Raw genomic sequence first — 13,386 nt, 5'->3', positions numbered from 1 at the left:
ATGTTTTTTTTTCCTTCCTTGAGTTGACACCCGCCCCCCCCATGTCATGCAGAACTAATCACTCGGTGCTGACACCAGTGATTCTATGGTGCTGAGAAGTGTGTGTCGAAGCAAAACAGCTGGGTGTTACTGCCACTGAGTTGGAAGTCTCAGTCCACACTGGTGGACACTTCTGTGATTAACTTGTAATGGCCTGAGGGCCTGACAGCCAAACACTAGTTTTCATTGATCACAGCACAGAAAAACACACATCTGGGACAAAGAATTACAAGAATACAATCATTTGTTTTGTTTTTACACACAGGGGTATTTTTTTTGGACAACTCTTATTTTCACATGCCTAATTGTTAACCACTTAAGCCCTGTATTTTAGGCTATTTCATCATCATCATGTGCTGAAAATAGCCAATCTAAGCTAACAACATGTCTCGATGCTATAATGCATGCTTTAAACATGTTTAACTTTTTTTATTTTGAGACTATACATTTGAAATGTGTATATATTACAAATATTGTTTAATATATAAACAATATTATACCCAGTGATGATATGTAATGTAATATATATATAAATTAAGCACATGTTCGGGCACTCATTCCTCATGCATACATGTAGTATCCATATCTTACCAGAGGGACCACAGGGACAGAGGTGGTGTAGCCTACTGTTGGAGGTCCTGTTTGGGGATGCGTGGAAGGAAGGAACACAGTCATTGTTGTCACATTCAGACCTATGACCATGCAGTTCCTGGTGTGGTGTTTTGTTGTTGTTGTGCTAACCACTGGGCCACCCATTAACTATATTGTCCAATAACAGCCAGTCAGTCAGTCAGTCACCACCACCTTCTCTTCCATCTACACCCCTGTCTGGATTCCAGTGTCTGCTTGTGGGCTTAACCCACTAATTGTGGCCTGAGTTCTTGAACTATTGTTGCATGCCTGAGGTTTCGTTTGGTTTGAGGCCACGGTTATATTGAGACCTATGGTGATCTATTGGAACACTCTAAATATCTAGGGATTAGGGTGCAGTCTAATTGCTTTGTGTTTGATTTATTTATGTGAGGTTATTTAGGTACCTCTATTCTAGGGTTTATTTATTTGTATTCCCGCACATAGCCTATGGGTGGCATAACAAGTGTAAGCCAGCGAGTAAAACATATTCGTGGAGTCGTTGAGGAGAGTTGCAAATGCCATTACCAGGGAATATAGTGGCTGGAAATCGTCGTGGTAAGCGTGGCGTCCCGTGGCACACGGGCCATGTGCCAGGCATAACTGATGCTGTGGCGACCTCTACTGGCCAATGGAGGGAGAGCGAGGATTAAATAGGATGATCTTGCTCTGCTTCTTCTCAATGAGTTCAAACATTTAAAACTATCTCTAAGCGGCGGAGCTAAATTAAACTAAATATAAATGAAACTGAAGGCAAACAAAACGTTAACGGTGACAGCCGACAGAAAATATCAAGCATAGCTCACCTCACTCACTCACTCACTGACAGATTGCATGGGTGGATTGGCTGCCTGACAAACCTGACATGAATCAAAAGATAATGAGGAGAGACACTGTGATCAATTAACGGTTGAAAGTAACGAAATACATTTACTCAAGACAAGTACAATGTTGAGGTATTTTTTTTACTTTACTGGAGTATTTCCAATTTTCAGTACTTTTACTTCTACTCCACTACATCTCAGAGACAAATATTGTATTTTTACTCCACTACAATTATTTCACCACTTTAGTTACTAGTTACTTTGTAGATTTGGATTATTATTGTTATTACAAAACATAGATACATTAACCACTTCAACCCTATATACAGTACATTTCGGCCATTTGAAAATAGCTGATCTACAAGCTCACACAGTGAGTGTGTGTGTGTGTGTGTGTGTGTGTGTGTGTGTGTGTGTGTGTGTGTGTGTGTGTGTGTGTGTGTGTGTGTGTGTGTGTGTGTGTCCATCCATATGAATATAAATATCTGAACATATTCTGCAATGAGAGTATACTATAGGGTATGAAAGGGAGTAGCTACCGTTTGGTGACGTCTTCCCTGACCAATAGAATGGTCACTTTTCCCTGACCCTCTAAAGATATGAATGACATTAACGCTGACCACCCAGCACTTCATAATGTTTGTGACAGCCAATCATGTTCCACAGACCGAGGGCCGTTGCTTGACAGGCAGCAGTTCTGTCCAATCAGGCTTCAGCAAGAGGTGACAGCGCAGCCCCTTTCCTCCGCGTCCAGCCTATCAGCGTCTGGTGCTTATTACTAATTCATTATATCGCAAAGGGGAGTGACCAGTGTTGCCATGTCCACTTATTATAAGCGACTTTTGGCTTGTTTTTCTGTGAAGTTGCTTGTAAATATTGGTTAGTTGTGGGTTGTAGTTTTTTTGGGGGCTTGTTTCTGAAGTGTAGTTGCTTATTTGGTCTTGTTTCCTAATGTTGTTTAAAACAGTATTTCTCAAACATTTTCAATTCAAGGACCCCCAAATGAATATGTATTTGTCTGAGGACCCCCCCATCTGTAAACATGTTATGCCAGGGACCCCACCATACAAGATGTGTGTTGTTAAAATGTTTCAAAAATATAAATAAATACAATTTTCTATGAAGATTTGTTTTGAAAATAGCAGCTCAAATAGCAGCTCAAATAGAGCTACAAGCTCACAACGCGTTGCATTGCCAGGCATTGTGAGCTTGTAGATCTGCTCATTTCAAATAGCCAATGTTTAAAGGGTGAAGGCCAGGCTCGCTTCTTTTGGGCTCGTCTCATGTTCATAGACCCCGGTTGCTTGCTTGTATCTCTCTCAAAACCTGGCAACCTTGATCGCAAAGGGGAGTGACGCAGTTATTATAAGATCTATAGATACTACTCCATGCTTTTTTATGGGCCTGAAAAATATCACTTTAACTAAACTGTGGATATTATAATTTCTAACACAATAGCAGCTTTTCGCCGTCAAGGCCAGGGGTATAGTTCAGGTTGTATTGTATGTATATGGACGACTCCCTGCTGCGCTCCTTTGAATTTTGATGCGTTCCAGTTCTGGGAGGCTGTGGTGGTTGTAGAGCCGGAGGACTAGATGCGATAACCCAGCACCAGATAGAGATATGCCGCAGCCCAAATCCAGGAAGATCGCCATCCTCGGGTACAGATCCGTAGGTGAGTTTTTTTTTCCTACAAACCAACCACACACGGAGAGAGAGAGAGGGAGACGCACACAATGGGTCTGGGTGTCTATCTCCCCCTGGCCTCAGAATGATGCGGCGCTTGGACGCAGATCAGGTCCTGGCGGCCATGGCATCGAGAAGAATACCAAAACGCTCGCCCCAAAACACTGTCACCCCCGGGTTAAAAATCATGGCGGTATTCACCTGGTATTCCTAAACGTAACCTCAGTAAAACTATGCCTAAACCTAACATTATTCCTAAACGTAACCTCAGTAAAACCGTGCCAAAACCTAACCTTAGTCCTAAACTTAGCCTCAGTAAAACTATGCCTAACCCTAAACTTATTTCTAACCTAAAACAAATACAAGAATACCCGCTGGTCCGCTAAAAGAAAAATGGGGGGGCGAGCGTGTTTTGGGGCGAGTCTTCCGGTTAGCGTCAACAATGAATAGCGGTTCATCCGCCTCCCTATAATGAACTTTCATTATAGGGAGAGCAATATGTCACGCGACATCTCAATGGAACGAATGAGAGCACTGAGCGCCGCCAGGTGAGACGTGGCCTTGTCGATTTACTGGCACACACACACACACACACACACACACACACACACACACACACACACACACACACACACACACACACACACACTGGGGGCCGTTTGCAAAGTGCATTCGACGCAGTGTTAATAGCTCGTGATAAAAAAAATGTGGACCTTTTTGAAGCAAAAATTAACAATTGACTTGCATTTGGTCATAAAAAAGGGCATCTTCTGTGCTGTGGTGGTTCTAGCAGGATCAATATAGGCTATCTATCACTGAGTACGATGCTGAAACTGGACACATGGGGCATCATGATGAACACACTGTGTGTGAACCCCGGGTGTCCATTTAAAAAGCTGCAATCCGCAAGTTTCATGTCGTCCTCCTCCTCCTAGGCTATAGCAAGGAGTTGAACTTCTACTGCTTGGCCAGAGGAAATATAATTTGTGCCTGTGAGCTTCAGGCAGTACTACTTGTCGACCAGTAGGTGTCCTTCCTACCTGACACCGGGGGTTTTAACATGTCTCTGTGTGGAAGAGCAGGGAGAGACCACCTCCAACCACTGCAGATGGAGGCCTACCACTAGTTATGTTGTATTAACATACTCTACCATACAGATTGCTACGGTTAAAATCAGCGGCGGTAAAAGTACTCAAATGTTTTACTTGAATAAAAGTATCAATACTGCAATGTAGAAATACTCTGTAAAAGTCCAGAATTCAAAATGTACTTGAGTAAAAGTATACTAATGCTTTCTAATAATTGCGGTGGAGTAAAAAAGTACAATATTTGACTCTGTCTGAGATGTAGTGGAGTAAACGTATTAAAATACGTAGTTACTTTCCGCCATTGGTTAAAATAACATTACGTTAATTCAAATAAGTTCCGGATTATGCAGCTTCTAACTCTGAGAGTGTGCAAGTGGAACCAGAACACTAATGATTTTACTGTGCACGTGTTTAAGTGTACAACGGAGTCCCTGCAGTGTCACATTGGCCTTAAACCCATGATGAACAGCATCTCATTCATTAAGACCGTAATAATTTGACGGCGTCGTCATCCATCCCGCAGTTGACATTTTCCTACGTTCGCTGAGGAAGCGTGATTAATAATTGTCTGTGTTTTTTGCAGGAAAGTCCTCATTGACAATTCAGTTTGTGGAAGGGCAGTTTGTCGACTCCTATGACCCAACGATAGAAAACAGTAAGTGGGTCACACTGTGCTGGCTGTGTCTTTTTGTGCTTACACCCACATTTTTGACACAAATTAAATGCTCCAGAGAATGTAGTTTTGTGTTGAGATATAGGCCCGACAGGCTGCATTATGCGTGGGATATAGCTGTTTCGGGCTCAGTACAAACCACCATACAAACTACTTCGACATGCTGTGCAGTGATGAGGTATTCATGCACAATCGCAGATTTGGTTTTTATGCTGCCGTGACAAGCCTTTCCGCCATGCAGCTATTCAAGACACCACAATGGCAAATGGTTTCACAATGACAAACCTTTCCCATCGCTGTCCTAGATGACAGATGATTGTGTCACTGTGTTTGGTCCAGGAAATGTAGACTGAACTGAACTGAAACAACTTCACTCACAATCATACACAGTTAAATCCTTCTTGTTAATTTAACTCTGAAGAGCGCACAAATGGAACCAAATGGACCCTTTGTACACGCTTCAGAGTTATATAAACACTGGGACTTTACTGAGTAAAGTTACATGCATTCACTCCTGGTGGCTGTCCAGTCTAATTTACTATTTACAATCCTCCATTAACTTCACTATTGGGGCTAGATTACTTTAGAGTGGACAGTAGTCCACTCTAAAGTTTGGAGGAGTTTGTGTGTGTGGACTGGGTATTAAATCATTTCTGTCCATCTGTCTAGCCATGTAGCTCGGGGATTCAAACCCTCAACCATCTCATCTTGTGGATTCCATAGAACTTGGCACCAGCGTAGTCCACCTGAAACATGGGGCCTGTATCCCATCTATACGTATAGCTTGAGGAACCGAATATAACAGGGCACCACTTCTCCATTGAACTCAATGGACGCGGCTACCATGTTCTTTTCTGTCTCCCTATTACTTTGAATGGTGTACTCGTTCTCGTTCTCTCATCTCTGGATAGTTAACACAAAATGAAGTATCAGTATTTCAGAACGAAACGAGCCCAGTCTTGCTGTAAACTCGAGATCATTTTTTAACACAGTGACAATATACAACTCAAGCGAACACAGAAAGGGTTAGAATAAAAACAGATTTACCAAGGGAGGGTCTATAGATTGAAGACTCTACTGATCGATATGCAATCTGTCCTGTTAACTCTGTCTCATCCCATCCCAATATACAATATCTTCGCTGTCAGGCACAAACCTTGTATGTCCGAAACGTTACTTTTCAGGAAATGGGGAAAAAGAACCTGTGTTCCAGTGGATCCAATGTAGTTATTAGTTTAGTCACAAGCTCCTGTTAATACTTTTAATTGGTTAAATATGTAAAACCCACAGACAGATTGAACCACGTTCAATCTGGCATTGCTATTTTGGGCATGGGACAATGTATGTGACAATTTTCAAATATTTTCACAAATGTTAAAAAATCTACAAGCTCATAGTACATCGTGAGCTTGTAGACTGGCAATTTCTGCTACTTGTGCATGACACTGTCATATGGCGAAGAGGACATTAATTTATGCAAAACCATAAAAAGATGAAATGTGGAAATACAAGGTTTCTGCCTGACAGGGACGATATCTTTTTTTAATTGTCATCGTAAATCACCATCCCTATCAGTGGAAGTACTTTATCAGAGTTATTAGTGATGGATTGCTGTTCTGACTTTTCCCTGTCCTGCAGCGTTCACCAAAATGATCACAATAAACGGACAGGAGTACCATCTTCAGCTGGTCGACACGGCAGGACAGGTACGCTAACTCCTTCACAGAATTCTGAACTCACAACCAGTGTTAATTTTGGCGACTAAAACGATGACAAACATTTTATATACCTTTTTTCACTGATGAAAATTAAATAAAAACTAAGCTATGATGACTAAAACTATGACACAATTTACTGACAATTTCGTAATTTTATGCTTGGCTGTGAGTGGGTGTCGCGCTCTGAAAATAGCCGATCTATACACAAATCCACGGAGCGCTGCCCTGTGCGCAGCCATTGCTGCGGTGTCAACGCTCCGCGGACGCGACACCGCAGCAATGGCCGCCTACAGGCAGCTACAGGCAGCGCGTCTGTAGATTCGTCTATAAGTTCACAACACGTTGCTGTGAGCTTGTAGATCGGATGTTTTCGGTACACAGCTAAGTATAAACCAAGACAAAAAAAAAGACCCGCCATCTCCTGTTTACTTCCCGTATCAGGGTGGAGTAGGTGGCCACCTTTTTAGGAGACCGGAAGCAGGTTGTCTATCAATTCAAATGGAAGGGTGAATGTGATCACAACTTCTGAACCATTCTTTGGTGGTCACTGAACTAAATATTGGACCCAATCGCCACAAGCCACACAATCTTCCCAAGATTTTCATACTAAAATGGCTTTTTTCAGAGAGACAAATCAGGAGTAAATCAACTTTATTATCAACCTTTCCCTGTCCCAGCAACACACTCTCGTGGGATCTAGCACCAATAAACATAGGACGTTCGCGATATTTGCGCCCACTTAGGAGAACATTTGTAGGATTTGAGTACCATTTCACCTCTAGTGGCTACAATTGGGATGGTGGATCTTCATAAATTAACAAGCTTTGGTATAAATCAGGCATTATGACGCCATCAATGCCTGCCAACATACATTTTTGTCGACTCTATCAACTGTAGATTTAGTTGACTAAAATCGTATAATATTTAGTCATCAAAAATGTTACGAAAACTAAAACTTTTCAGATGACTAAAATGTGACAAACTAAATTGAATTGTATTGTAAAAATTATCACTGCTCACACTGGCACAAAATGAACAAAGATAACTCTTTCCAATCACAGATTTTGTCGTCAGGTAATCAATATATATGTGTCTGTCAGGGAGTTTGAATTAGCAGCACTAACAGTCAAGGGTTTTTAATTGAAGAAATTGTGTATCTTTATATTGATTGCCTCGTTTGCCTCTCGTGGTTTTGGCAGCAAGTGCTACCGGTCACTTTTGAGGTTGATACTTGAATGCTGTAGGCCACTTTATGTGATACTTGTTCATGTCAGGTACTTGACTCCAAGCAGGCTCACAGCTGCTGAGGTGGGCTGTTGCCAAAAGATGCACTTACTGTGGAAGTACAGTATAATGACAAACACTGGAATATCTCAGCTAAATAAAAGGTTATAGAAGAGGTACTATATTAGTAGCTCCTGTATCGTTTAGCTTCTTGTATTTTGTCTGTGAAGTTTTCGCGTTATTAAAATATAACTATCCTAATTATACGTTGTCATTACTTACTGTATAACTTTGATTTTATTTTTCTGTCCCCAGGATGAGTACTCAATCTTCCCTCAGACATACTCCATAGATATCAATGGTTACATTCTGGTGTACTCTGTCACATCTAACAAAAGGTACAATTCTAATTTACTAAAACATTTTATATTAACCCATTCAATCCGGGAACGCATCTGTGTCATTTTAAGATTTCTTTGGATATTCAAAAAATAGAAGATATACAAGCTCATAGCGCGGCACCGAGTGTTGCGCTATGAGCTTGTACATCTGCTATTTTTTGAAAGCGACCAAATACATATCATTTTGGGGGTCGTTGACATGGAAAAGTTGGAGCACCACTGATATAGCAACATACTGTTAGGATTTAGAAAACATTTTTAGATATGTATTTGGCCACGGACCCCGATCTCAAAATGTTTTGTTCCAGGGACCCCCAGAAGCAAAGATTTGAGTTACAAATGTTCACTTTAAAAGTATATATTCAAAGATTTGCACAAATTCTCCACACTTTTTCTAAAAATAGCAGATCTACAAGCTCATAGCGCGGCACTCGGTGCCGCGCTATGAGCTTGTATATCTGCTATTTTTTGAATAGCCAAAGAAATCTGAAAATGACACAGATCCGTTCCCGGTCTTAATGGATTAAAGGTTCATAAGTTCACGTCATATATAATGACCAGACCGCACAATATACAATATATACAGTATATGAAAACTGAAGAAGAAAAAAAAACATCTCGTTTACAGTTTTGAAGTTGTACAAGTGATCCATGAAAAGTTATTGGATATGGTGGGGAAAGTTCAGTGAGTATCGCCTACTGTCATCCTCATTTGCGTAACATGGCATTCAAAGATAAAGTACCACACTGTACATAACTTCAGCATTCCTGTCTTTTCCCCTCCCCACTGCAGAGTACCAATTATGTTGGTTGGAAATAAGAATGACCTACATATGGAGCGGTATGTTGTGATGTACACTGACATTTTACATCAGATCAAAAGGCTTTGTGTGTAAATACAAACTGGCCATGTGGAGTAGCTCAGTGATTTTCTTTAGCATGCAAACATTATAAAGCTATTTAGTTTGCGGTCAGTGGCAACCCGAGACAGATAAATGGTGAAAAATCTAACACAGATACACACACACACACACACGCACGCACGCACACACACACAGAAAAGGTTAGCGAACAGGTCGATTTTTGTAAACACATAGTAAACTATTATTTGAATGAAGATAGGAATAAGTATGGACATATCAAGTGCTTTTACAACTTACTGTACTTTAGCACCTTTTCTCTATGTGTGCTGTGTACCTTTTAGCTTTGTTGAAACCTCCTGCTCAGCACTGTGTCAATGAACACTCAATTTACCAGGGCTGAATTCTTTGTGAACAGACCTCCTTGGTTTAGCCGAGGTCAGCATTGCAGCGATACTCTACTGAATTTATGTTGAAAAGTGCCTTTTGTGTCACGACTGGCCTGATGCCTGATGCCTGTCCTCCAGAGTAATCAGCTGTGAAGAGGGGAAAGCATTAGCTGAGTCCTGGAACGCAACCTTCATGGAGTCTTCAGCTAAAGAGAACCAGGTAAGAACTGTAGAACCCATCACGGGAGTCTTCAGCTTAAAGGGACAGTTCACCCCCCAAAAATACTTTTTTTTTCTCTATCGATTAGTCACCCCATTCACCCCATGGAGACTTGAATTCATGGGTATTTTTTTGTTTTTGTCACATTCCTAAGCCAATAATTTGATGACCAGCGGACCGGTAGGCAGCGGTTCCGGTAGGAGACTCAGTGTCTCCTACCGGAGTCTACTTCTACTCCACTACATCTCAGAGGCAAATTGTACTTTTAACTCCACTAAAACGTTTTGAAAACTTCAGTTTCTAGTTACTTTGTAGATGTAATGATTTTATTCTCTAGGTCATTCAAAGTCTGGTCAGATGATGGGGATGAGAGAAGTTCATAGGAAAACACAAGGTGATGTCTCAGTTATAGCAGCATAGAAGAGGAGCGATCAATCGGGAACACATTGAGTCTCAAACAAGCGTCCAAGTCAACATGGTCTAATGTATTGAAAGACAAGCAGTCACATACATACATACATTGACAGAATTAGTGTTGGACAGCCCACCGAAGCGGTCTCGTATGGGCGTAGCTATTACACAAATAAAGAATGCCTATATGTGTAAGTGAGTGAAGTGCAAAAGTTCATCAGGTCAGATAAGCGAAGACATCGGCAGGGCCCCTTTGCCACATCCTGGATTGTCAGACAGATGTGCTGATGGGAGGATGTGCTGTGGTTCACAAAGACCTGATGTTGAGCAACATCGGCAGGCTTCTCACCACGGGTGCAAATGGCCTCCCGCACGGGGCGCTATAGCCTCCCCGATTTACAGGAAGGCCGGTGGATGTATTCTGTAGATAACGGTCATTTCTGCAAACATGTAAACAGTTCTAGGCTATCGTTTTACCAAGAAACGTTAGGGTGACAAAGGGGACAGGAAATAAGGTTAAGACGCACTGCACCTCAGCACTTCCATCCAGGACAGGTTGCACCCCTAACATAAAGAAAGCCAATTACTTTTTCATTATGTCAGTGATGTGAAACTGCATACGAGGAGTTAGGTAAAGAAAAGTTAGGTAGAGGAAAGAGCATTGTATAATATTCACAACAGTAGAAATTGTTCATTGTTACAAAACATACTGTACATTAACCACACCAGCCGCCCTATGTATACTTCAGCTATTTGAAAATAGCCAATCTATAAGCTCACATATTGATGCCAATACTTTTGTACTTTTACTCAAGTACATTTTGAATGCCGTACTTTTAACCTGTAACAGAGTATTTCTACATTGTGGTATTTATACTTGAGTGAGTACTTCTTCCACCATTGGTACTGGTTGGAATAACGTGTTCCTTCCACGCGCTACGTCCTACCGGGGAAACTCCCCCCTGTCAGGTGACAAGAAGGTCAGTTGGATCTCATGCAATGAGGGAGGCATGAGCTCGGCCCTGGGCTCCCTAGGCTGGTGGGGGGAGTGTAGCACCCAGGATCACTTAGAATATTGGCACCGGGTGAAAAAGGGTTACAAAAATCGTGGGATAAAATAAAAAAGAAATAAAAGAAATAGCAGATGTACAAGCTCACAGCGTGTCACTTCGTGCCGCACTGCGAGCTTGTACATCTGCTACTCAACTGTGAGTTAGATTTTTTTTTTTTAAATAACGGTGTGTGTGTCCCAGACGACCGTGGAGGTGTTCCGCAGGATGATCCTGGAAGCAGAGAGGATCGATGGCGACGTGCAACCAGGAAAGACGTCCTGCTCCATGATGTAGTCGACGCCGCCCGGTCGCCCCAATCAACACACAGGACACTGCACTGGGATATCCCGTTACTTGAAGGCTCGCTGCCAGTTCTCTCCTCCTCCTCCACCTCAGCTGACTCCACCCCTGAACCCCCCGCCCCCAACCGCCACCCCCTACCCACCCAGGGTCCTAAATATCCAATACTGTCTATTTATGGTAGCCTGGTAAACCCCTCCCTCCGGAAACCTCATTTGTTTTTGATTTCAGGAGTGAGTCTGACATGGGGGCCTGTTTGGCTTTTTGGCTGTGGGCTGGAGCTGGGCGGGAGTAATACCGATGACTGACAACCCCTTCAGCCAATCAGCAGTTTGTTCCCCTTCAGCCAATCAGCAGTTCATTCCACCACTACCAGTGCAACGTGACGCAGAGGGACTTTTGAAAGGGCCATGCCGAAAATAGGTTGCTTTATTCGGATACATGCGTGTCACTGCCCGCCCCTGCCGGTTCTATGAATTTTTATTTTTATCTAAATAGGCTCTGTCATGATTAATTGACCACATATATGAAGTTAAACGACTAAATGCTATCTGAACGATATCTTAAAAGCAAATTCCGTGCCACAAAAAGAAGTTTGAGAGCGTTTTGAAGTTTTAAAACCGAAACCAAAAACAGCGGACAAAATTCCAATGGCCGACAAACCATTTCGGTCGGCTGCACTCGGCTCCATTCTGATAGGCGAGTCCATTTTGTGGACGAGCAAGAAACGCCCAGATAAGCCCTCAGGCCAGACCCAATTCCTGAAATTAAATGCAAATGAGATTTCCGGATGTGGGGGGTTTACCAGGCTATTTTTATGGCACTGAGACTCCACTGTCCAGTATTTCTCTCCACATGCCTTTAGTCATGCTTGTTTATTTTTTTTATTTTATTCTGTTTGATAAAAAAGAAAGAAAAGAGAATGAGTGATGAACTCCGCCCCTTCCCCTGACTGTCACATATTACCCACAATTCATTCTGACATGTCTGCGATTGGCACAAATGCAAAATTCAGCTTTCTGTGCGGGTGTATCAGAAAAAAACGGATTTGTTGTGCTAGGTTACGATGACTGCTGTCTCTGCGTTAAGAGACACTATAGTGATTTTATACACCTTAGCTTCTCATTATGGCAACAAGATATGAGAAAAAATATCATTGACTGCCTCATATGCTTAAAAAATCGCTTAGAAAATATGGACGTTTTTTCTGATACATCGCTGAACCATTTTTGTCCGTCAATTATACAGCTCTTTTTCTACTTCATGTCCACACAACGCCCACCCACCCACCTCTCTGGCCCCTCCGTCTGTTTTCATAGCAGTTACTGTCAGCCAAAACAAATAAAACCCGCATCCATTTTCTAATGTTGAAAATGTTGTACAAATGTTTTTGATTGTAATCATTAAAAGCAAAAAGTGGTTATGTAAATGCAGCTCTCGAGGTGTGTCATTCCACCTGTTCGTTTAAATAATCTGCGGCAATTTCACTCTGAGGTAAGTGATATATTCTGGTTAAAACAAAACGTTTCTCTCTCCTGATTAGATCAAATTGGTATCCTGACCTGAAAATGCATTTTCTGTTTACTAAAGAGCTGGAGAGACAGGGAGACTCCTGATACTGAACAAACACTCTAATGCAATGAGTGCGATCAGAATATAGGGCAATATTTAACATGTAATTTAACAAAGCTATTACCCTACCTTTAAGGGTACAGCTGGGTTTGTTTCTTACACTTTATCATTGAGGAATTTATTGCGTGCATTGGATTATGTTGTTGAGATGTTTACTAATTTCATGAACAACGCAGGTGTTCTTTGAGAGAAACAAGCAGGTCTAGGAAAACAAGCCCAAAAGAAGCAACTATGGGCCA

General features: G+C 41.8%; 1 protein-coding gene across 1 annotated transcript; it reads left to right on the top strand.

Annotated features, from left to right (window-relative positions):
• Positions 1 to 2,832: 2,832 nt before the first annotated feature.
• Positions 2,833 to 12,944, top strand: rheb (Ras homolog, mTORC1 binding). Its single transcript, XM_084057869.1, has 8 exons — positions 2,833 to 3,168; positions 4,851 to 4,922; positions 6,579 to 6,646; positions 8,198 to 8,280; positions 8,912 to 8,968; positions 9,077 to 9,124; positions 9,671 to 9,752; positions 11,417 to 12,944. Exons 1-8 carry the CDS (start codon positions 3,117 to 3,119, stop codon positions 11,507 to 11,509), a joined length of 555 nt encoding a protein of 184 aa, XP_083913995.1. The 5' UTR covers positions 2,833 to 3,116; the 3' UTR covers positions 11,510 to 12,944.
• Positions 12,945 to 13,386: the final 442 nt, after the last annotated feature.

This window comes from Gymnoscopelus microlampas (genome assembly GCF_963454915.1).
Source record: "Gymnoscopelus microlampas genome assembly, chromosome: 5".
Lineage (NCBI taxonomy): Eukaryota > Metazoa > Chordata > Actinopteri > Myctophiformes > Myctophidae > Gymnoscopelus > Gymnoscopelus microlampas.
Note: the sequence above shows the minus strand (reverse complement) of the source record. Positions and strands in the feature narration are given on the sequence as shown.